Here is a 23007-nt window from a genome sequence, read left to right as displayed (position 1 = left end):
AAGGAAATTTATTAAATAACAAATGTGTTTGTGTGCCTGTCAGGTCGCCGCCACCCTCAATAACCTGGCTGTCCTGTATGGGAAGAGAGGGAAGTACAAGGAAGCAGAGCCTCTGTGCAAGAGAGCGCTTGAGATCAGAGAAAAGGTGAGTCAAAGGTCATCAAACACTTAAAACATTCACTTTTGAACAAAGGTTTACTTTCCCTTTCAGACAAACTCTGTGTCCTACTTCAGTCAAACACATCAAACACTAAACACTGAGGATTTCAGTCAGGATAGTTCCCATGAATCACTGGTTTTAAAGGCAGCAGAATGAAGGACAAACATTTACTGTTGCTACAACCTGTCGAGCTTTTAATTTTTAGCACATCTCATACAGTTTACAGCGGATGCACAGGTTTATGTGGATGATCCATTTCTGTACAGGTACATTTCTAACACCGTTTAATCCATTCCTTTGAATTTACACAACCAAAAACCGATAAGAAAAAGTGTAAGATACAGACACCGACCTCTTTAGATACCAAGTCTACACACCGTGGAGAAATCTAAAGCTTGACAGGTTGGACGTGCCTAATTACTGTTGCTAATCTAAGATTGGACAATAACTGTTTGGGGGAGGGGGTATATATCTTGTTTAGCTGGATTTGATCAGTTGATCTAATTCAAAGACCATTATGGTAGATTTTAAAAAATGGCACAAAAAACCCTCCGTGGCTTAGTTCTTGCTGTGCTTTGCATTGTTCAAAGAGATAAGTATCATGGAACAGCCTGTTTACTGAGGGAGAGCGTCATTATTTCGTCTGTCCTCTAGTTTTGGTGCTTACAAAGGTGCTGCTCAGCAATCCTGAAAGTGCGGAAGACACTTTTTATTCCCCGTTCCGTCTGTCCTCAGCTCTTGCCTTTGAACAAACTCTCCTCCGCTCTCCTTCTAGCTCCTCTGAGAATGAGACGTCGGCTTTGGTTAAGCTGAGAGATTTCATTTTTTTCCTATGCTACTGAAACTCAGATGATAATGCTCTTGCTTAAGCTGAAAGATTTGAGTTTTCCTGCACAGGCGGGGCGCTGCAGAGTTGTTTCTTCACACTAGCTTCAGTCCTTCTTTTTTTTAGAAGCTCAAGGGAGCTCAGCTTCTTAGTGAGTTTGGTAGGCATCAGAGCCAGTGGAGGGATGAAATCATAAACTGGAATAGAAGCTTTTGACTCAAAAGTTAGTTTACTGTATTTGAGAAAAAAATATTTTGATGCTGAATAAAAAGAACTGTATTTTCTCTTTATACACAATGATTATGTGCTTCATTTTAGGAACTAAAGTCAAATTATTTCTGCTCAATGCCACATACACCGTCCTGCTGCCCCACATACTCGCTAGAGCACAAAATGTGGATTAATCCACTGCTGAAGTTGTACTATTTCCTTCCTGATTGCTAAATCTACCTGACCAAATTACTGAGCCTGAATGAATTTATCAACCTGCTACATCTTTGGGGAAGTTGGAAAGTACATATCCATTAAATTTACTCATTTGGCAGATGCTTATATCCCAAGCAACTTACATTTGAGGAACAACATACAAGCAGTAAAGAGATCCACAAGTAACAACAGATACTTGTAATAGCAGTAAATACTATTAAGAGCTATTAGCACATACGACATCAATGGGATAAATACCTAGGGAAAGAAATAAGAGTTAACAAATAGTGCAATCAATACAAGATTTGAAAGTATGGACTAATGTTTGTTGGTTTAGATTTGTTGACATTAGGAAAAGAATGTAATATTGCCGAGTCCAACCTTATAATTTAAATGAAAAAATAAAAATTAAAACCCACAATTCCACTGCAGTGTATCAAAATCTTTGAAGAATAGGCACATACTTCTGCACTGCTATCTGTGTTTCCCCAAATCTCTGATTAATTAGCAGGAGTTTAAACATCTAACCTTTAGTAAGATTAATAAGTCTGCGCTTAAGGGAGAAGTGACTCTGACTTACTAAAACAACAGCTGAATTTTTCTTTTCCACTCAAATGTTCTTATGCAAGCATCTGAAGCCCTTCCTACTGCTGGCTGTCTCTTTGCACTGACGTCTTTGTTTAAATGTGTACTTCTGTCTCACAGGGATACGCATAGAAACTAATTCCTGAATTTCCCAGAAATTCCCATATTCAATAAATATTTTGGTAAGACATGGTTTCAGTCAATTCCCTGTAAGTAGTGGCTCTTCTGCTTAATTTAAGATAAAGCTTGAGTTTCTAAGAGCTTCCCAGAAACCACCACAGACTGCAGAACTTTTGGTATTTCGAGGCATGGCATCCATCAATAAACACGATCAATTCCTCAGCGACCCACACCTTACCGGCGCGCGTGGTCTATGGCAATCCTTTCCCAGCTAACGATGTTTACAGGAAAGCTGTCAGATGTGTTAATGCTGCAGAGGAAGAGGCGTGGGAGGCCAGGACTGGATGAATACTGTAGGTGGCACCGCTCAGATTGCTCTGCAGCATCCTGTGGATCACAGACACCGAGAAGCTGTCAGTCTCCAACAGGGAGGGAGATCTCAGACCTCCTACACAACAACAACAACAATCTGAAGCCAAACATTCCCCAAAGGACAAACAACAAGTTTCTTGGTTTACCTTTCATCTCTGATTCTCTTTAACTTTTCACCAAGTGATTTTGTTTCTACATTTTTCTCTCTTTCCACTGTTATCCCTTTTTCTCTAGTGTTCTAGTGAGTGCTAACTGTCTCTTATTTCTCCTTTTCTCTTTTACATATCCTCTTTAAATCTGTTATTTCTTCTCCCTCTCTGATCTCCCTCTCTTTGCTGGTCAGTCAGACTCTGTTAAAACTTTCTCTACAGTTTTCTAGCTCTAGCCACCTAGTCTCTAAAGATCCTTCTGCATCTGTTTCACGCTTGGACTCAAATGGCTTTAAGCTTCCTCAGCACACAGGAAAAGCTTACTCCACTCTCATATCCACATTAATGCAAACACATTCACTTTTAAAGATTTAATTTTTCGGGGTCTTTCTACATTTTGGCACCATGCAGACACGAGGATATCGTTTTCTGCGATAAATGCTGCTGCACTGATGTGTTTATCTGCTGTACTCAGCTTTTATTTAATCAAGCAGGTCAATAGTCCACCAATCCGACACGGGTCAAAATCATTCAGCTTTTATTACACCAGTTACAGATTTAACTCCTGAAATGGGAGCCCAAATTTATGGGACAAAAATAGCATTTGCTATGCAGGTTAAGTGTACGCGGCTATTGAGAGGAATCTTTATGTGTAATGTTAGAAGCTAAATCAGTAACATCATAAACAAACAGTAGAAAGCAGTGCAAGGGTCAACACGACCTGGCAAGAGATGTAACAAATATTCCTTGGTTCCCAGAACAAACGTGTTTGTTTGTACAGATTTCAAATGGACAACATTTTGGTTGACAGCTTTGTTTTTCAGGAAAAAGGTTGACACTGAGAGAGATTCAGAGAACTAAGTAAAATAATTACTAACCAGTTACTAGTAAATTCCAAAGTTACACTCAACATGTAATCACAAATACTAATTCCTGTGTTTAGAATAGAGAGAAACTGCAAAATGACTACTCTCTACAGCTACAGAGATTCAGCAGCACCTGGTCACAGGCTGCTGGTAGTTTTTCACCCTGGACATGAGCTGTTGACCAAATGGCTTGTTAGGTTGTCGCCTAAACCTTGTTTTGTTTGATGTGATGGCTGTTGTTTTAAAACCCCCTCTCCACTTGCTTCCATCCCAGGTCCTGGGGAAGGACCACCCAGATGTGGCCAAGCAGCTGAACAACCTGGCCCTGCTGTGTCAGAACCAGGGCAAGTACGACGAGGTGGAGTACTACTACATGAGAGCGCTGGAGATCTACCAGACCAAACTTGGCCCCGACGACCCCAATGTAGCCAAAACCAAGAACAACCTGGTGAGAAGCGTAGTGGCAGGGTGGGAGCTGTAGTTCACTGATGGAGCAAAGGCACTTTAGGGTATTTAATATATTCAGAACAACAAAATAAATCAGTTTAAATGGAATCTGGAATAGAAGTGCTATAGTTCATGCTAAATTAGCTACGATAGCTCCCTTAGTTTTGGACACTGGCTCTGGTTCCCTCCAAAAGTCAGTAAGACAGAGTTCACCAAATCTGGGCTCAGCTTCAAAAAATGGGGCTGATTTACTTCATCCCTGCGAGCAAATCCTCTTATCGCAGTTCCATCAGAGTGAACAGGTTCACTACACAATGATCAGTTGTTGGTTTCTTAAATCATCTTGTGTATTGCAGTTATTACTTTATGTATTTGTGGAGAAGAAATGTCCAATACTTGCAAAAAATGTGATACATAGGACGACCTCTTCATCTCTTGCAGTGTCATGCTGACTCTTATTGTTTGGTTCTCTGTGCTCTTCAGGCATCCTGTTACCTGAAGCAGGGCAAGTTCAAGCAGGCTGAAACTCTGTATAAAGAAATCCTCACCCGCGCTCATGAGAGGGAGTTCGGCTCTGTTGATGGTACGACACGTGACTGGAAAAGTACCCACACACACACATTTACATTTAGGATATATTTAAGCCAGTATCTTCTTGCTCCAGAGCGACTTAAAATAAGTCAAACGCATTTGTACTTCTTTGACAACCCCTGCTGTTCTCTTCTTCTAATGTAAAGGTTAATAATTTCAGGCTGCTGTTATCATTTTGGTAGCTGTAAACAAAAACGACCTTTCAGCAGAACCAGTGTGACTTCTTAAAAGCTGTCCTCTCCTGCTGTTTATCTGCGTGATTGTTCGTCAGCACTGAATCACTTTTTCCCTTTCATGTGTCTGACTGTGTGTTTCTCTGCAGATGAGAACAAACCAATTTGGATGCATGCCGAGGAGAGAGAGGAACAAAGCAAGGTGAGCGAAGTCTTTTTCACACGCCTTTTGTCTGTTAGTCAGTCTTTGCATTATCATGTTTAATCTGTTTAATGTAATTTATGTAATTTATACCCATATTTTGTTTATCTACCATTGTCCCCAAAATCTTATAATAACTTCAATCTGTCTGACACATTCGCTAGTTAACCACGGATAAATTAACAGCAAGTCAGGACAAATGAATTTACCGTAAAACTTCAACTAATAGCCGAGTCCCAAATATCCGCCTACCCCGTTTACTGGCCTGGTGTGGGAACACATTTTGACAAATAAATGCAGGTCCCTATTAAACACCTGGTCTGGTTTTTATCTAAGTTCTTTGGATGTATAAAACCTCCTACCCCCCGCGGTGTCGCCTGCTTTTGCTGCTTCTAAGCTGCTTAGATTGTTAATACAAATATTAATGTTTAAACGTATGATCAATGTGTCAATATGGGCATGCTGCACATCGTTAGATCAGTTAGATTCTCATCAATTCAATCGTTCAGTTCATTTAACGGAAACAATGAGCCCCAAAGTCTAATTTTTATAGATTTAAAAATAGGTAACCAGCATGGTAGGAAAGAGATGAGAAAGGGGGAAAAAAAGTGCCGACTCCTGTTACCTTTTGAAGCGCTCCTTAAGTCTGAATGTGTTTGTTCTACGGTATTTGCCACACATGCAGAAGAACAAAATGTAACATGACGACAGCATTGAACAGTTTTATGATCTTATTTAAGATGGAAAAGGAAGGATTGACTTTACAAAGAGTTGGATTAGCAGAGTAAGTCTCAGTAATAACCATCTAATGCTGATGGTGTGAGTACCCGACTTTCCCAAGTAGGAGTTTATTTTCGTCATGGTTTAAAAGGTTTACTTGTTCAGGGAAGGAATCCTGACCCGACCATAATCCCACCACTGAATACGCCATCACGTTATCTTTGATGGTTTTCTTTTTAAAAAGCCTCTAGTTTAGAAATTTTCATCCTTTTAATGCACGAGTCGTTGTCATGGGTCATTGCTTCTTCCCCAGACTTAACTCCTTCATGTAAGTCTACGTAGATTCCCTAAAGCACGCTAATGAACATGAGTTTTGTCTTGCAGGGGAAGCAGAAGGACGGCTCGCCATTTGGAGAATATGGAGGCTGGTACAAAGCCTGTAAAGTCGACAGGTGAGTTTGTTTGATGTATACAGCAGCAGGAAAAAAAAGAGTAAAGAAGCCTATAAATGTTTCCTAACAGCAAGGAGTTTCCTAAATGATTAACGCAACAATGCGCACCTTTTTTTGGCCTGTGACCGTTTAAAATAAATCAATGTCTACTTTTGACCCCTTGTTGTTGAACCAAAACCAGCCAAAAGGGATCTTTTTTCATGTGGCCTAAAGAGGTAAAATTCAGTTATTTGCTTGAAACATAATTTTGTGTAGCAGAAATGTTTTTCTTATTTACCTTTTGACCCCTCGGATTGATCCAATGACCCCTTAACCACTCTGATTTAGTTTTTATATAAATTATGTATTTTTGTTTGTAATTTAAGTTACTTCCATGTACAAACAAAATATTATTCACATACATATACTCCATGCATTTAAACCCCATATGCTGCTGGGATCAAATCCAGATATAGAAGATTCACTTGTGTGTTTTTATCAAATTAATTTATTAAGGATTTAAGACGTATTTCAGTTTATTGATTGGAAACAAATTACTGAATAGAACAGAATCTTTATTGTCATTGTACATGTACAATGAAATTGGATGCAATCCGATCAGTGCAACACCGGTAAACTGCAAACAGGTATGTAAATATAAAACAGACTCTAAAAGTAGGTATAAAAATACATAAAGAAAGATTCTAAGAGGAAAGTAAAAACACATACACGACATTTCTCTGCACGATTCATTCCTTAATCTTGAATTCAAGGAGTGTTTAGTGCCATTACGGCACTAACTCAGTAGTTGTCCGGGCTGGGATGGATCTTTTAGTATGTTCTGGGCTATTTTTAAGGCAGTGGGAACTGTAAAGATCTTCCAGGGAAGGAAAGTCTACATGTCAGTGTTTTGCCGCTGCTCATGAATCAGTTTATTCGTATTGTACGTGTGCAATATTGTTGTAATGATTCTCTGTGATGAGATATTCCTCCTTGTTTTTGCAGCCCCACAGTGACCACGACGCTGAAGAACCTGGGCGCCCTCTACAAGCGGCAGGGCAAGTTCGAGGCCGCTGAGACCCTGGAGGAAGCCGCCATGCGCTCCAGAAAGCAGGTGTGGTCCCTGGATATCTTGAATCACAAAGATTCTTGGTGTTGGTGTTAAAAATTCAGAGATGGTGGTAGATGATTGTTGCTGGTTACCACCACTCAAGTGAAAGGGGTCAGCTCTTTATGTACAGCGGATTAAGAGCAGAAATGTTTCAGTCTAGTGTCAAATTAGGGATGAGATATACTCACTCTTACTTATGAGACTTAATGGGATCTCCTCTGGAGATGAGAAGTGGGAGGCAGCAGAGAAGCCCTGCAGCTTTTATCCTGAATTAGGATTTAATGTCAGGTATCTCTTGGTTAGGAAATAACACATGAATTTAAAGTGGACTCCTGTGGTGCCACTGTAGTTACAGCTGTAGAGTTATTATGTTTTGGTTATTAATAAAATTATAAATATGTGTATAGATACCGTTTTTATTAAATCAGGTCAATATTTTGGGCTGTTGAGAGGCTGCTGAGAAGAACTAAAGAAATTTAACCGGCTTTGCAATCACACAATGCAGTAGAGTTTCTCTCAAATATTTTTTCTTTTGCATCATTTCCTGAAGTATAGTTAACAGTTAATTTAAATAGCAGAACATTTAGGAAATGTGGTCATGGTGTAGAAATGTAAATAGCTTATGCACTATTGAAGAGGAAGAGGTCGGACGTCACATTTTAAAACGGTCCCTGCCCTGCCCCCATATTAGATTGCCTTTTAAAGATTTAAAGCTTGTCTAATGTAAGAGGAGGAAGATGTTAGTAAAGATAAAACAAGAAGTATTTAGACTCTGATAACATCACCGTCCTACAGTTTGTTGCCCTGTTGGTCTGTGTTTTTCCTCTCTTGAATAATTTATTCTTCAGACAGAGTCATAGGAACCTGCCTCTGCATCAGTCTGAGCTCTGGTCTACAAGTATCATTGTCCAGCTTTAATTGCACCAGAGGCTACTTGACTTTGAAAACAAGAAGAATGTCGTTACATTTGTTTTTCATATAAATGTGTGCAGAGTTTGACACTAGAAGCCTGTTTTCACATTCACCTGCAGAAGTAATTAAGTGTCTCTGAGCTCACCTTCAGTCTGACATTAAAGGTGGGGTCTTTTTGTCAGATTCGGCAAATATCTCTTCACAGTCTGCTAGCTGTAAATGGTAAGCAAAGAAGATGGCCCACACCCCGCCGCAGGACACTATTCCAGACATGATTTGTGTGTCGGGGAAATTTAAATGACTTGCCCACAGACATTCAGCTTACTTTCTAGTTTGCCAAGATGTTGTTGTCTTGTTGTGATGTTATCTATAGTAGAAGGAGATTTGTGAGTATCACTGTCTGGAACGGGTGTGCTGGATCTGGGACTATTAGCTTTGCAGCAGCAACTGTAACAGCAGTTTGCTAACCCACAATTTAGCTAACGTTAGTTACTGTAAAACTTGTAATATCCCAGTCTTTTATTTGCTTATATCACTGAACTCACCCTGCCTATATTTGGGACAGGTGTCTATATGGGACAGTTCTTTAATTATTTTATCATGCTGGTAAATCTGAATGAAAAATGAACTAAACTAATGATTTGTGATGTGTATCGATGTGTATCATGTTTATATTGACAAAAGTTAAAACATTTATATCTGTATACACAATCTAAGCAACTTAGATGTAGCTCAAGTAGGTGACCCAGTGGGCTTTAAGAGGTTTTATACATCCAAAGAACTTCTACAGTACCTGTTTAGCCACACCAGGCCCCTAAAATGCGTCTAACTGTTCTACTTTTCAAGGTGCATACTTGGTGTAAGCTAAGTTGTTGTATTGAAGAGTCAGCATCCTCTGCAGCAGTTCTGCTGTGCAATTATTTCTTTAAAAGAAAGTTTTAAGTTGAGTCCAATTTAGCTTTTGTAACTGCCAGCGCCTGAGTTTAGCTCAGCAGGTGGTAAAACTCTTTAGCTTTAATATTAATTGGATTGGATGAATTGGTACTTGTTCCTGTCAACTGTAAAGTGTTTGTTTGTGACAGTGTGCTCAAGCTGCAGGTGGCAGAGGTGCTTAGCTTTTGCTTTAATTGGATTAATTGAATTGGCATTTATATTGTGTGTGTGTGTGTGTGTGTGTGTGTGTGTGTGTGTGTCAGGGTCTGGACAATGTGCATAAGCAGCGTGTTGCAGAGGTCCTGAGCGAGCCAGAGGCCCGCGAGAAGCAGCGAAGCCGCGAGAGTTTGACCTCTGACACGGTGAAATACGAAAGCGGGCCGGACGGTGGCGAGGAAGTGAGTATGAGCGTGGAGTGGAACGGGGTAAGTACAGTACACAGCCCTCAACATGTTACTGAGAGTCTCACACAAACTGAGCCTAAATCTGTCTGCACAGAAGCCACATACAAAGGGATCCGGTCTGATTAAACACGAGTCTTGCTGAAATAGATCTATGAATCATTTTAAGGTTGAGGTCACATCCAGCTGGTTTGGAGCAGATTATTTTAACGCTGGAGCATCTACTGCTTTATTCAGTTATCTTTGTCTTAGTGAGGTAAAATGTGGGTATTTTCAAATAACAGCAAGACAGTATTCTGTCAAGACCAGTTTCATACATCACTACATCTGTAAAAACTCATGCACACTGACTCCAAACCACACATTTTTAAATCAGTTTGTTTCCAGTGTAACTACTACTACTACCTTTCTTGTTATTTGATAGACAGCAGTTGCTCACTGCTTAAAGGCTCAGCATAACAAGAAGGCGTAGTAAACCAGTTTATCATTCTTAAGCCTGGTGCACACTAGAGGATTTTCCAATTTTAAATACAGGATCACACGTGATTCCACAGACATAACGGCAGAATTAATAGATTTTTAATATTTTAATCTTAAGAATTCAGTCCAGACGCAGGACCACACACTTGGCATTTATACTAAACAATTTCAGAGAGGCGGTTCCAGGATTTTGCAATCTCACAGAAACTAGTTTGAACAAACATGGCTTCAGACATAAACAAAAATGGAGGCAGACTGTCGTACCGTCGCATAGAGAATGACACTGTGGATGAACTCGAGGCTGAGAACAGGGAATCTGCATGGTTTATACGTGTTACAGCACAATCAAATACACAACACGTTGGTGATGCTTCCTGGTCTGCTCGCTCTCATTGTCTGTTGTGGGTTTCTTATCGGATTTCAAATCAAACTCAGACTACACGATCACTTAGGCCAATAATGTGTTCCAACCAGCCTCTGATCGGGAACACCCCCACGATTGTTAGTGTACAGTTTACGGTGCTCTTTTTCACTTTGGATCAAGGAAAACAGAACAGTGTGCTTTCACCTTTAAAAATTTAAAGGCAAAGATAAGTACGTGAGGCCGTGTGATTAAAGGCTCTTGAGTTTGACAACCTAAAATTATTTGTTCCATATGTAGGATCTGTTAATATGAACAACGTCGGTGTTTATCAGGGATCCAGTGGCTTCAGTTGAGAAAGATACTATGAGGTTGTTACTTCAATCAGTAAATTAATGTAAATTCTGTCAGAGCTGTTTAAAAAGATCATTTTGTTTGCTACACTCATAATGCTGATTGACTGTCAGAATGACCACACTAGCTACTGCTTGTACTTCACTGCTACACTGACTTAAATTAATAACACGACCAAGTGAGAAGCTGCTCTGCTCAGACGCTCACTTGGCTGGATCTTAAATCTCTGACAGTAGACGCTTGTGCTTCAGTCGTAGTGTTTTTACATTTATATACCGCTGTGCTCTTAATAAACTCTCCTTTCCACTTAAACTCTTTTCCAACTAACTCTGAGTCTTTAAAAAAACTGCTTTCACCGCAGTAAAGCCCTCTGGTTACACATGTTGACAACACCCACCTAACTCCCTCTGCCGCAGAGCCACTTCTCTAACTGAGCTGGTACATTTCACAGTATCTGCAGTATTTTCTCTGCCTCTAGTGACTGCAGTGACTCAACATGTAGATGTAAGATCAATGTAGGCTGCTCACCTTCTCTTTTCTGAACGGCGGCTGCTGCTGCTCAGGGCTGGCCTGCTCACATAGCAACAGCAATCACAATGCCCTGAACAACCAATCAGCATCTCCTCCTGTACCTCTGGTTGTGGCTCTGGGAGGATTGGTGTGAAACAGATTGTATTCCTGTCAGCCAGTTATTAGCATACAGCCTCCTGCAGACAATCTCACATCACCGGCTGATATCTGGACCTATTTATATCAGGAGAGCTTCTCTGGAAAGAGCTTTAGCTGGAAGAACTTTTTAATAACGGTGTTTTTGTTTTGCCCGTCTCTGAACGGTCAATAACTTTGTGGCTGAAATGTCACCATAAAGCCAACAAGAAAAGCAAACGTGGTGAATTAATTTTGATTTTGATTTAAAATGAGATCAAACTTTATTGATCCCAGGAGGGGATTTAGCACTACAGCAGCACACGAAGATGACCAGAGATGTAGAAAGGAACAGATAACAGATGAGTTAATAAAAAGATATTTAAGAAATAAGACAGAAAACAAAAAGTTAACAGTATGTTACCCTGAAAACAAAGTTTTCTGAAAATTGTGGCATAGTAGTTGCAGTATATTTGGAATGAATATCAGTAAGATTAATGTTGAAATAATATAAATGTATGAACATTGTGTAGAAAATACTGTAATTTCTGTACACTGCAGTTTTATTATTAACTTATATGGCTACAGTAGGTGGGTAAAAACATGGTTCTAGGTATTTTTACCCTCCACTGCTTCGCTGCAGCTGTCAAACTACATTTTGCTTTCCAACCTGTCAAAAGAAATCATCACTTCCACTTGAGCTCTCTCCACAGGCAGGTGTGAAAACATTTTTCCTCCTTCTTAGAAAGAAAAGTTCTCTGAGCAGCACTGTGACTCATCAGTGTGTTCATCCTGGGCTCTGTACTGTACTGTACTCCTTCTGTTGATGTCTGTGATCTGTGTCCACTGTGCTGGAGCTCCCTGTGTGTGTGTATATGTATCTCTGCTTTGCATTTGTGTGATGAGCTGCCGCCTGCGGATGGAAAGTGTGATTTTTTTCCTGGTCTTTGTTCCTTTCCTTTGCTTGCTTTGTCAGCATGTTAGCAGCCAGAGAGGAAGGAAATGTTGTTTGTTTAGTTGGCCTGCAAGCTAAAAGTAAAGTTGTCACATAAAAACCACTTAAAACAGAATAAATGCTGATAATCTCACTTTGCTTGTGTTAAACACTGTAATCTCTAATAAGTGTTTTTTATTATTATTTTTTAATTATAATCACTAAAGTCTATCTAAATGCAGAATAGTGCAATAATAGACTGAACTTTTCTCATGCAAAAATGCTGAAACATGTACCGTTTCTAGCTCCTCAAGCATGGCTGTTGGCTAGTTTTCTTCATTTCAATCAATTCAGTAAGAAAATAAATCCATCAATTATAAAAATAATCATTAGTAGTGCAGTCCTACTTAATTCCTATGCAGCCAAAATATAAATGCAACCAAACAAAAAGGTCTAAATTTGACACAAAATATTCAGGCGCTGTCCGGCTGCTCGCGTGTCTCCTTCCTGCATCCCCTCTGTGCTCTGTGTTGTGGTCTAACAAAGTTTAACCTTGTTCTACCTGATGTAAATGTGCTTAACAATGATCCAGATGCAGACACAGTATCTCTCCATCGTTTTAAATTGTGCAAAAGCTCCTCCTAATGGCAGAGTCTGTGAATTACATCAGTCACTCAGACAGATAGTGAACTGATTAATATGCATGAACGAAAAGACACGTCGCTTTAATCACCACCTGATGGCCTTGTTATGTTTCCTTAGCAGTTTGGTTTTCTATCTGAATCTAAATAGCTAGGCGGGTACGTCAACATTGGGATTTTGTGCAGAATATGGTTTTGAGAAGAGAGTTTATAGGCATATTTTTGGTGGCTTGTGAAACGTTCACACCCTGTCAAAAGCTGTCGGGTGTTCTGTTTTTTTTAACATGCTGAGGTTCAGCTGAGACCTTTTTCCACTGAAGCAGGAAGCAGGAGGTGTGACTTGTAAATGGACAGATAATAACTCGTCCTCCATCCTGCCTCTGTTTCTGTTCCTCTTCGGGTATGTTTTGGTTTTCTGGGTTTTGGAGCTCCTGACGACTCAGTGGGGGAGACCGAAGGCCGTTTGGACTGAACTGTGGAAAATGGCTGATGTGAAGCTAAAGTCTGTGGTATTTCTGTTTTACCAGAAACTTGGTTGGAAGAGACATAAAACGTAAATATTATTTTAGCTTTCTGGCCTGATTGTAGGTCATCAGTCACGTTTTTCTAAATCATACTTATGTTTTGGTCCACAAAAATAAGTTGTAAGTGATATTTTATCATGTGAGACCAACAAAATACAACTACTGTCAGATTAGATCTGGTCCGCTGTCACCTTTTTACTATCCATTAGGCTGGGTGAGATTTTTATCAGTCCATAGCCAGATTATTAGGTACACTTAGCTAAACTTAGTCTAACAGTTGTAGTTTTTTGTACTGTACTGTTTTATAGAGGTGTTGGTTCAATTTGCTGTACTTTACAATGAAAGAAGTTAGCATAAAATAGCCCCGATTGATTCAACAAGTAAAACAAGCATTTTAAAAGTTGTAAGCTTGTCATCTGGCTGACATCCCTGACATAGCATGACTTAATATTTTTAACAAATCGGCATCATGCTGTAGTTATTTCGGCATCAGTTTGATCCGTTTATTGTAACTAAATCACAGCAAAATGTTTATTTTGGGTCCATACAGCTGTAGTAATGGCAGGTTTTTTATGATGTATAAGAAGGACTTAAGTCTTTGTGTGCACTTTGGTAATGCTTTAGTTGATAACTTGGTTTGTGGTTTTCCAGACTTGAGCCTAAAACCATTCAGGACTGTTTCTTTCATCCGTCTTGACCAAACAAAGCAGGCAAAGCATTGCCACACCACATGTAATAATATGCATGTGATGTGTGTGGTTACTGCTTTAATTATTGACAGTCTATCAAAGTTTTTAATCAGTTAAAAGCATTTGTTTTATCATCATGTCACAACACTGCCTTTTTTACATGTTTATCTTGATTTGTGAGGTTGGGTGATCCGAAGCCTCTCTAGCTAATGCACAAACTAATGGAGAAGTACTGTGTCTGATCCTTGTCAGTCTCTTTAATTGAATGTTTCCCTTCCTCTCCTCTTCCTCCACTGTTCTTTTCCTTCCTTCATTCTAAATTTCTCCTTTTTCTCTCTCTTTCACTGCTTGTATTTCCTTCTTTCTCTTCTCTCCCTGCTCCGTCTGACCGGCAGGCATAACTCAACAGATGCCTTGTAATGGTTTCTAAAAACTTGTCTTCTGCATGACGGACGCCTCGCCTCGCCTCACCTCGCCTCAACCCCTTCAGCTTTGCAGTTTTCTCCAGCTCTCTTTCTACTCCACCTCTGGGCTCTGGTGGGATTCTTCACGCCGGGTCGTATCAGAGCGATAATGTTGCTTTCACGCCCTCCTCTCTGCTGTGTTTGGGAACAAGGAGTGTGTTTGGGGGGGGGGGGATGTGGAGACAGTCTGTGTGTCTAAATCCAAACTTTCCCACGCTTCACTCGACTGTGTGGATCTTCTGTGGGTGGGACTGGGGTGATGTTTCAACGTTAAACTGTTCTTTCTGCTGTCCTTTAACACTAGCCTCTGCTCCTCTACCTCCTGTCTTTCGGTCCCTCCCTGTCCCGGTGTCTTTAAACTATTCTTTCATGTTGGCTTTAGACTCATTTAATAGGTTGTTGGAAGAAGCGTGTGTGTGCGTGTGTGCGGGGAGATTGACGGTGTTCCCTTAAATCAAATCTTAAAGCAAAACTCTCTCCATTTTGACCTGAACTCTCAGAATCCTGTCCAAGTCTGACCAGAATAAAACCAAAATGAAAATGTTGCTTTGCTATAAACTCTTTCTTTTTTTGCATTTGTGGAGCTTGACTCAAACATTCAAGTAGAGAAATGTAAAGAAATTACATGAAGTCAGGCCTTTAAGCAAAGTTGTTTAAAGCTAGCTTGTCTTTTGCTTCTGCACGACATTGTTTCCCCATTTTGGCAGCTGCTGGAGGAAAAAAATGAATAAATGCTGACGTGTAATATGAAGAGCTTTGATCGACAGCTAGTCGATGAATCATATCAGTCAGCTTTCAAACAAAAATGCTACACAATAACCAGTAAAATATAATGGGAATTTGTCACAGTATTCTGGTATTTTTAGACAAAAAGAAAAAAAGATGGGTAGGTTAATTGATAATGAAAATAATTATTAGCTGCAGCACATCATGGATAGATCACAATATCGTATTAGCAGTAGGCCTTCTCCAGTGTGAGCAATCATTATGCTTGCGTCGTACATTTAAGAACCTGATAAACATGATTTTGTGTCAGAATTAATCTGCACGATTAAAACGGATCAGGGAAAAACAAAGAGGGGTAAATATTAATTTGACAGTATGTTGTAAAATCAAAAGTTTCCCCTCTAAACAGAGGTTATCATAGATATGTTTCCACACAGCCATCCCAAAACATTTATGGACATCCGGCTATGACCAGCATGACTATGGTTTAGGAATAAATAGGCACAAAACTGATCACATCCTGTCTTTGTCACGATCAGTTGACAAATACACAACAACACATCCAATACAACCATTGCTAGATATGTTCCAGTTATGAAATGGTGAGAGTTAAAGCTTTGAACTTTACCCTCCTGCCTCTCCGTCTTTCTTTCTGTGGAGGTTTCGAAGCTCTTCGTCTGTCCTCTATCGTCCACTTGGTTTAATTCAGCATCTAAACTCATTAGTGGTGACTCAAAGTGATTTAACATGCTGTAAATAACATCAGCGTAACTCGTCAGCATGATCGAGAGCACCGCTGCTTGTGGCTCTGTGGGTTTCTGCTCCTGTTAAGAGTTTTTAGTCAGTAGTTTGTCACTCTGTGCTCTGTGTCATCTGCTCACAATGATATCAGACTTAAACTATGTTGTGACGTCAACGGGAGGACACATTAACGGGAACAGGATGCATGCACGATGTGTTTAAACGTTCATGTGTGTAAAAGAAGAGAGAAATTGCCGCATTTCCAACTAAATGTTAGTTTGTAGAGTTAAGAAGTGAAGCATTTGGACAATGTGAAGCCTAAACATCGTGCGTCCAGCCTGTTCAGTCTGTATATAGGTGTCAGGATGGGTGGGGGAAGGGGTGGGGGTTTGCTGTAAACAAGCAAAGTTGCATTTGTTTGGGGATAGAAATAGTGTCATCATCTCTGTTTTCGGCTCCTGCTAATAATCTTCTGCGTGTCCTGTCCTGTTTGTGCATCTTACAGTTTGTCTTTCTTAACTTCTAATAAAGCCTAAACTCTTTGCTCACCTGAACCTGTGCCTGTCGCCTCTTTGTGTGTTTCCCTCTCTCTTCTGTGTGTGTGCCCTCATAACTGAGTGAGCTCTAAACAGTGATACCTCTCAGCAGCAGCAGCATGTTTGGTACTGAAACTGCTGGAAAAATACACGAAACTAACTTTACTTTGGCCGATTGGAAGCTGGGAGATCCCTGCACCACCACGTCTCTGTTAGCTTCAAATTACTGAATTTTTCTTCAGGGCTTTCGGGGGAAATCGTGGGAGAAATGAAGTGTGGACAAAAAAATCCCAATTGTCAAACAACACAGAAGGAGTAAACGCCATTCATCAATCGAATAGTAGACATTAGTAGAGGTCGATGTCAGAAGTCCAAAGTTCATCATTAGATTCTTTCATTACTTCTGTATAATCATAGAAGATCACGGAGCGAAATCGGGTCGTTAAATTAAAACACTGGGTCTCTTTGAAAAGCAACAAAAAAAGGGAGCCAGGTTGAATTTGACTTGAATAAAATAAAAAAATCAAGTCAGCAAAATAGGATCAGTTAATTCTTGTCTTTTTATTTACATACATAAATCCAGTTTATCCCTCTAATAATAATAATAATAATAAAATAACGCCTTTCAGGACACTCAAGGACATCTTACATACAAGGTAATAAAAAGGTGCAATTAAATGAGGTGCATAATTCAAACAGTGCAAGTTTAAAATATAGGGAGCTTCTTAGTTCCCACGGGGGAACCAACAAGAATGTAATTTAAGATTGAAAGCTCATTCTTGACCTCAGAAACACAATTTTACATGAGGCTAACATAATCAAAATGTTTAAAAAGTTAATAAAGATACTAACATTCTGGTTGATTTGCTCTTCAACACCTCTGACGGGTCCCAGGAAGAAAAGTCAGATCTGTGCCACAGTTTTTGATGTACAGTTAATCAAATGCCAACCAATTATTGATATTACCAGCAGTCAGTATTGGTTTATCACAGACATATCTGTGCTCATCACTGTAAATGTCCTCTGGTACGTTATAAGGACATGAAGTAGAGAAATGAAAGATGTGTTTGAGGTAATTTAGTAACAGTGTTGTTGTTACATAATGAAACATTTTCTTTTCAGCTTTAAAATAATTCCACTAAGTACACATCTTACTGTGTTTATAGAGCTTTGATAGCAAAATGTAATGGATCCTTATCAAATTATTAGTTTTTTATGCATTTAAACTCAAATTTATATATCTGTATAGACCTTAAAGCCGAAGTATCATTTGGACTGTAGTCAAAATGAACTAAAAATACAAATGCCTCGACATGTTCTTCTTTTCTGATCTGGGTAGTGACGATATTGGGGTTTTCAGCAGGCTAGCTAACTAGCTTAACTAAATAACTTCAGGCTGATATAGTAAGACTGAAGTGTGAAGGTCTGCTGGGCCAGAGACAGTTTGATTTCTGAGAACATGAAACTTTATTATACTTTACACCATCTGTAATGAACTTGCTGATTGAGAGTCAAACAAGGAATCTAACTTAATACATTTATTAATTTACTCTTTGCACAGTACACAATTTGAATGTACGACTTTTACTTGTAGCAGGGTATTTCTACACTGTAGTATTGCTATATTTAGTCAAAGTAAAAGCCTTCAAGATTATTTTTGTCAGTACCCAACATGCTCAGCTTCTTCCTCATTCATTCCTGGACTCAGGAAGTCAGGAGCCCTTGTTTGGCTCTGGCCATTGAGGTTAAATTTCTTTTTAATATTTTATCATATCTAAGGTAATGTTCAAATAGCTCAAAACTCCTCTGTCTTTTATGGAACAACAAAAGAGAGTCCAGAATATGAAGAATCTGCAGCTCAAACATGAAGTCTAAACCTGATACTGTCACATCCATCCAGAAAGACAGGGAGGTGTTAACCATCTGGGACAGGGACACCAAAAAATAAGTTGCCATGCAGCCTCAACTGCAGCTGTGTTGATGCTCCACTCACACAGAAACAGTTATGTGGAGTGAATCAGAGACAGCACTTTGCTAAAAAGGTACGAGTTGGAACTGGATACATTTGGTGGTAAACATAAAATTAAAGGCTTGTTTTTGACCTTATTAGAGTAGCTTAGGTTGAAGGTCTGAGCTGGTTACATAGATCACTGGACTCCCTGTACCAATAAATGAAGGTGCAATCTGTCCCTCACTAACCGCGGCAACAAAAAAAAAGCTGTGTGCATGGACGTACAATGCACAGATTACTGAGTCAGTAACAGTCAGTGTGCATCTGCATCATGTATGCACTTGAAAAGATTGTGCACTTCTGTTTGTGTGTGTATATTGACGTTTGACCATGTTTGAAGACTGCCTTCTTTGCCCCTAAATCTGCCAGTGTAGCCTGAATTTTGAACCACACATTCAAATTTGATTGATTTGATTTTATGGCCTCAAAAAGTCCCTACAGTTATTAAGACAGAGCATAATCTGTTGTTATTTATCTTCTAAATACAGAATTTCAAAACATTTAGGCCATGAGAATCACAGTCAGGTTACAGGTTTCAGTCAAGTTTCACTGAGAAAGAGTCCTGAATCTGAATCAGCATCAGGCAACATGCTGGATTTTTATCAAAGGCCTTATTTTCAATACGTTGGTCTGACGCTAATGTCCATACAGTATGTACACTCCTCCTTTGTGTGTGTGTGTGTGTGTGTGCACACTCTATAGAAAAGGGTGTGTATGAATGAGTGTAACCCTGTGGCGTCTCCCATCAGGACGGCTCCGGCTCCCTGAAGAGGAGCGGCTCCTTCAGCAAACTGCGGGCGTCGATCCGTCGCAGCAGCGAGAAACTGGTCCGCAAGCTGAAAGGCGGCGGCTCGTCCCGGGACAGCGAGCCCAAAAACCCCGGGTAACTATCCCAACAGACACCTGACCAACCTGCTACAGGTGACTCTGACTTAATGCACTGGAGGAACGAGCCGGCCCCCGGGCTCGGCGGCTGGCGCACTAACCAAAAACAAAAAGAAGGGATTTGCTCTGCTTTGCTGGTGGTGACGTGGTGTAACTATGAAGCTGTGTTTGCACATGAAATGATGGAGGAGCTTTTACCGGCACATTTGTCCTTTTTCCCATCACATCGGTTTACCATGCTGTTCTCACGCTGCCATTTTTAATAGTTAAGTTTGGTTGTCAGCGAGTATTAGGACCACTGAGTTAGTGAAAAAAGGACGTATTTAAAAAACAGATTAAGAGAAAAAAAGTCTGATATATTATGAGATAAGTTGTACTGTTTTTTGAATTCAGTTATTTATGTATTTGGAGGAAAATGACTCGGTAGTTTGAGAAAAAAAATCAAAGTGTAGTAGTAGAAAAAGTTGTACTATTTTCAGTTCAAATTTTATATTCTGTGAAGAAATGTCTGAACGTTTGGAGAAACATTTTTTTGAGAAAAAGGATGCAATATTTTGAAAAACTGTAATATTATGAGAAAAACATTTACTATTTTTAGAATAAAGATGTACCATTGAATATTTGGAGATAAAAGTGGTTGTAGTTCAACAAAGAAAATCTAGAAAATGTAATATGTAATGAAACAATGCATAATATAATATAAACATCCTGTTACCGTTAATTTTAAGGAAATGTTTTAATATTTTGAACTTAAAATCTTAAGATAAAACTTCTCCATAAATTGTTGACTTTATTTTAGAGGGATGACCTCATAAATTTTCAACTTTATGCTCTAAATATTACAACTTTTTTTCTATAATATAATAATTCAACTTTTGAAGGTTTTCCTCTCGGTGGTCCTAATATTCTGCAGTGATGACTTATAAACCTGAACATGATTTAAAATAGAAAACCAAAGGTAACTAGCTGTACATGTAAAGAACAGTATTGATGAAATGGGAAAATAATGCAACTACTTCAAACTTTGCTCACATGCTGTGACGGGCGACGTGTATAAAAGCATCTGCAGTGAGACACAAACTACTAATGTCTGCTTCTGAAATGCCTGTTAGGCCTGTGGAACTTTTTGTTTTAACCTCTAACAGTTACACCTATTTATTGCATTTTGTGCATTTGGGCTATTTATTTCAATTTCTTTTTGAAATATAGTTCAGTTTTTCTCATTTTAGGATTTTTATTATTTTCATTTTCTTTGTGAATTTTACTTTGAAAAACAAACTTGTCTGCATGGCTGTTTCTGTTTAGAGTTTTATGCTGTGTTGAATTTTTATTTATGAATAAATTTTTTCATTTGAATGTCTCCTTGCATGCCTCATCTGTGTGCTCACTGGTTTCCATTTTCCTTTCTGGTCTGCTCTTCTCTGTGGCTCCTAATGAGGGTGGACCAGTTGGCTCCCAGTAACTTTAAGTCACTGCAGAAATGTCCATTTTAACAAGTGCAAAGAAAGATACCGTCACCTCATAATAAGTTCAAATGGAAAGAACTGTGTTGCGCAAACCCCACAACCTTTAAATAGTCAGTCAATGCAGAAGTGTTTACATTTTTTTGTATTTGACAGCAGCAATAAACGCAAAATATGGTGAGAAAGAAAAATGGGACCACATCCAACAAAAGATCCCCAGCAGCATCGAGCTGTGGATGTTACCTACGTCTCAGATCAGGCCGAGTTAATTTCCTTTAAGTTTCACAAACTCCAGACCCACCTCACTGTAAACAGCTTCATTAAGAGTTAATTTGAGTTAATTTTAAGAGTTAATTTTACCGCCAGCAAATCAATTAGCCAGTTTTAGAGTAGCTGAAACCTCACGCACCTTTTACGGATCACCTTTAAAATCTTGCAATTCTATCCACCAAAATTTTGCCACGTTGCTTCACTATATACCTACAAGGAGTGTGACTCGATATTAAAATTAGATGTTTTTTTTCTCGTCTAGATGAAAAGCTGCTTTGATGAAATTGGTAAAGAAGATGGCCCCGCCACTTTCAAATAGTTTGTGTGGCAGCATTTTGGTACCCGGTGGAAACAATAAACAGTGACAGAGAAGACATGAACAATGAACATTTTCAAATGCACCTGCATTGTTTTTGAATTTTGTGACTTTCAGTTGAATAAAATACAGTTTTTCTGCTCATTATTGACGATTTAAAAAAATCGTCTCGTGAGCCAAGTGTATCGTCACACCCCATACATGTAGGAGTTAAAGATTTCTTACTTTTGTGCCACAAAAACAGAATAATTTTTTGTCATTTTGCTTTTAGCTTATAGTGAAAGCATAGATACAGACAGGAAACACTCGAAAATAACTATTTATTTTTATTTAAACTTTATTAACAAAATATTACAGCTATATTCTCAAAGTATTCTGACTTTACATACATTTTAGACATTATTTTTTAAACAATTTTGCCTTTTTTCTTGATATTTTGTGACTTATAATACTTATTTCCCCAGCTCAAGTCAAATAGGTGCAAACAATATTCACAACGTCTGCAGGACACCTCCAAAAACATTTTTATTTTAAATCATGTTTCTGTTCTTAAGTATGTCAAGAATGTTATGAATCGTGTTTTTTGTTTAGTTGAAGGAAAACACTTAACTGCGTATCACGTTACGAACTTTATTTGAATGCTAATCAAGCACCAACCTGCAAAATAAGGTTCACACATGAAAACATGAATATTCTTGTATAAAAATAAACGGTAGATTTTTCACCACCTTTATCCAAAGGGAGCAAGAATAATGTGTGCGTCTCGTTAAAATCTGTCAGAATTGTCAGGATGGACATGTTTCTGCAGTGTTGCCCTTCTGAACTCAAGTTTTTGTTCAGGCATGAATGTTGGTGTTTGCATGAACTTCACTGACACGGAAATATCAGTTTACACCACTCACACCTGCTGCAGATTATTTCAATTAAAAATGTGGCACCACTTTCTAATAAGGGTTTATGAGGTGTATCTGTTACAAGCTATTAATGAGAGCAAACTACAGGTTGAAAGTCTTTAAAAAAAAAAGTAAGTTTAATAAAGACTTGAATACAAACGTTAGCCAAGTGTATTCTTATAAATGTGCTTAAAAAGTGTTTGCTAATGGGGATCATGTTTCTCAATTATTATTAATATTAACACAAGAGCAGAAATGTGTTTTTACAGCAAATTGTTAAAATTAGAAAGTTGTTAATAAACGGATTTTGTTCCAGATGCTTAGCAGCACTTTTTCATGGTCGGAGGTCAGATGCGTATTGAGGTGGTTTTAATTATTGAACCAAAAAGATTAAAAGAGAAAGAAAGTCACAATTTACAACATGATAAAAGGTTTTATATTAGAAAGTGGTACCAAATTTTTTATTTAACGTCTAAATTTCAGGAAAAGGAAGAGAAAAGGTTGACATGTGAAACAGTCTTGTGAAACTAACCTTTTGTGTGAAAGTATCATGGATGTTATTAACTAACATACCACCATTTCCATTGAGCTAAAATCCTCACACCTGACTCTCCACCCCCTCGCCCCCCTGACCTCTGACCCCCCCCCA

The 23007-nt window shown here is 38.9% G+C and overlaps 1 protein-coding gene across 5 annotated transcripts in view; it reads left to right on the top strand.

Annotated features, from left to right (window-relative positions):
- Positions 1 to 23007, top strand: part of klc1a (kinesin light chain 1a) — a 54909-nt gene that overhangs the window by 23449 nt on the left and 8453 nt on the right. For 2 of the 5 annotated variants that reach the window (XM_038728076.1, XM_038728079.1), the window contains exons 7-14: positions 44 to 145; positions 3779 to 3952; positions 4435 to 4534; positions 4865 to 4917; positions 6022 to 6089; positions 7074 to 7182; positions 9288 to 9449; positions 19281 to 19414. In XM_038728076.1, coding sequence (XP_038584004.1) covers positions 44 to 145; positions 3779 to 3952; positions 4435 to 4534; positions 4865 to 4917; positions 6022 to 6089; positions 7074 to 7182; positions 9288 to 9449; positions 19281 to 19414 — 902 coding nt within the window. Of the gene's footprint in view, positions 1 to 43; positions 146 to 3778; positions 3953 to 4434; positions 4535 to 4864; positions 4918 to 6021; positions 6090 to 7073; positions 7183 to 9287; positions 9450 to 14448; positions 17140 to 19280; positions 19415 to 23007 lie in introns of those variants that run through there. The other 3 variants (XM_038728078.1, XM_038728080.1, XM_038728081.1) reach the window with 3 other exon arrangements.

This window comes from Micropterus salmoides, unplaced genomic scaffold (assembly GCF_014851395.1).
Source record: "Micropterus salmoides isolate LMB-PRFRI ecotype aquatic unplaced genomic scaffold, ASM1485139v1 Ms_hic_scaffold_19, whole genome shotgun sequence".
NCBI classification, from domain to species: domain Eukaryota; kingdom Metazoa; phylum Chordata; class Actinopteri; order Centrarchiformes; family Centrarchidae; genus Micropterus; species Micropterus salmoides.
The sequence above is the reverse complement of the archived record's forward strand: the minus strand, read 5'-3'. Positions and strand labels throughout refer to the sequence as shown.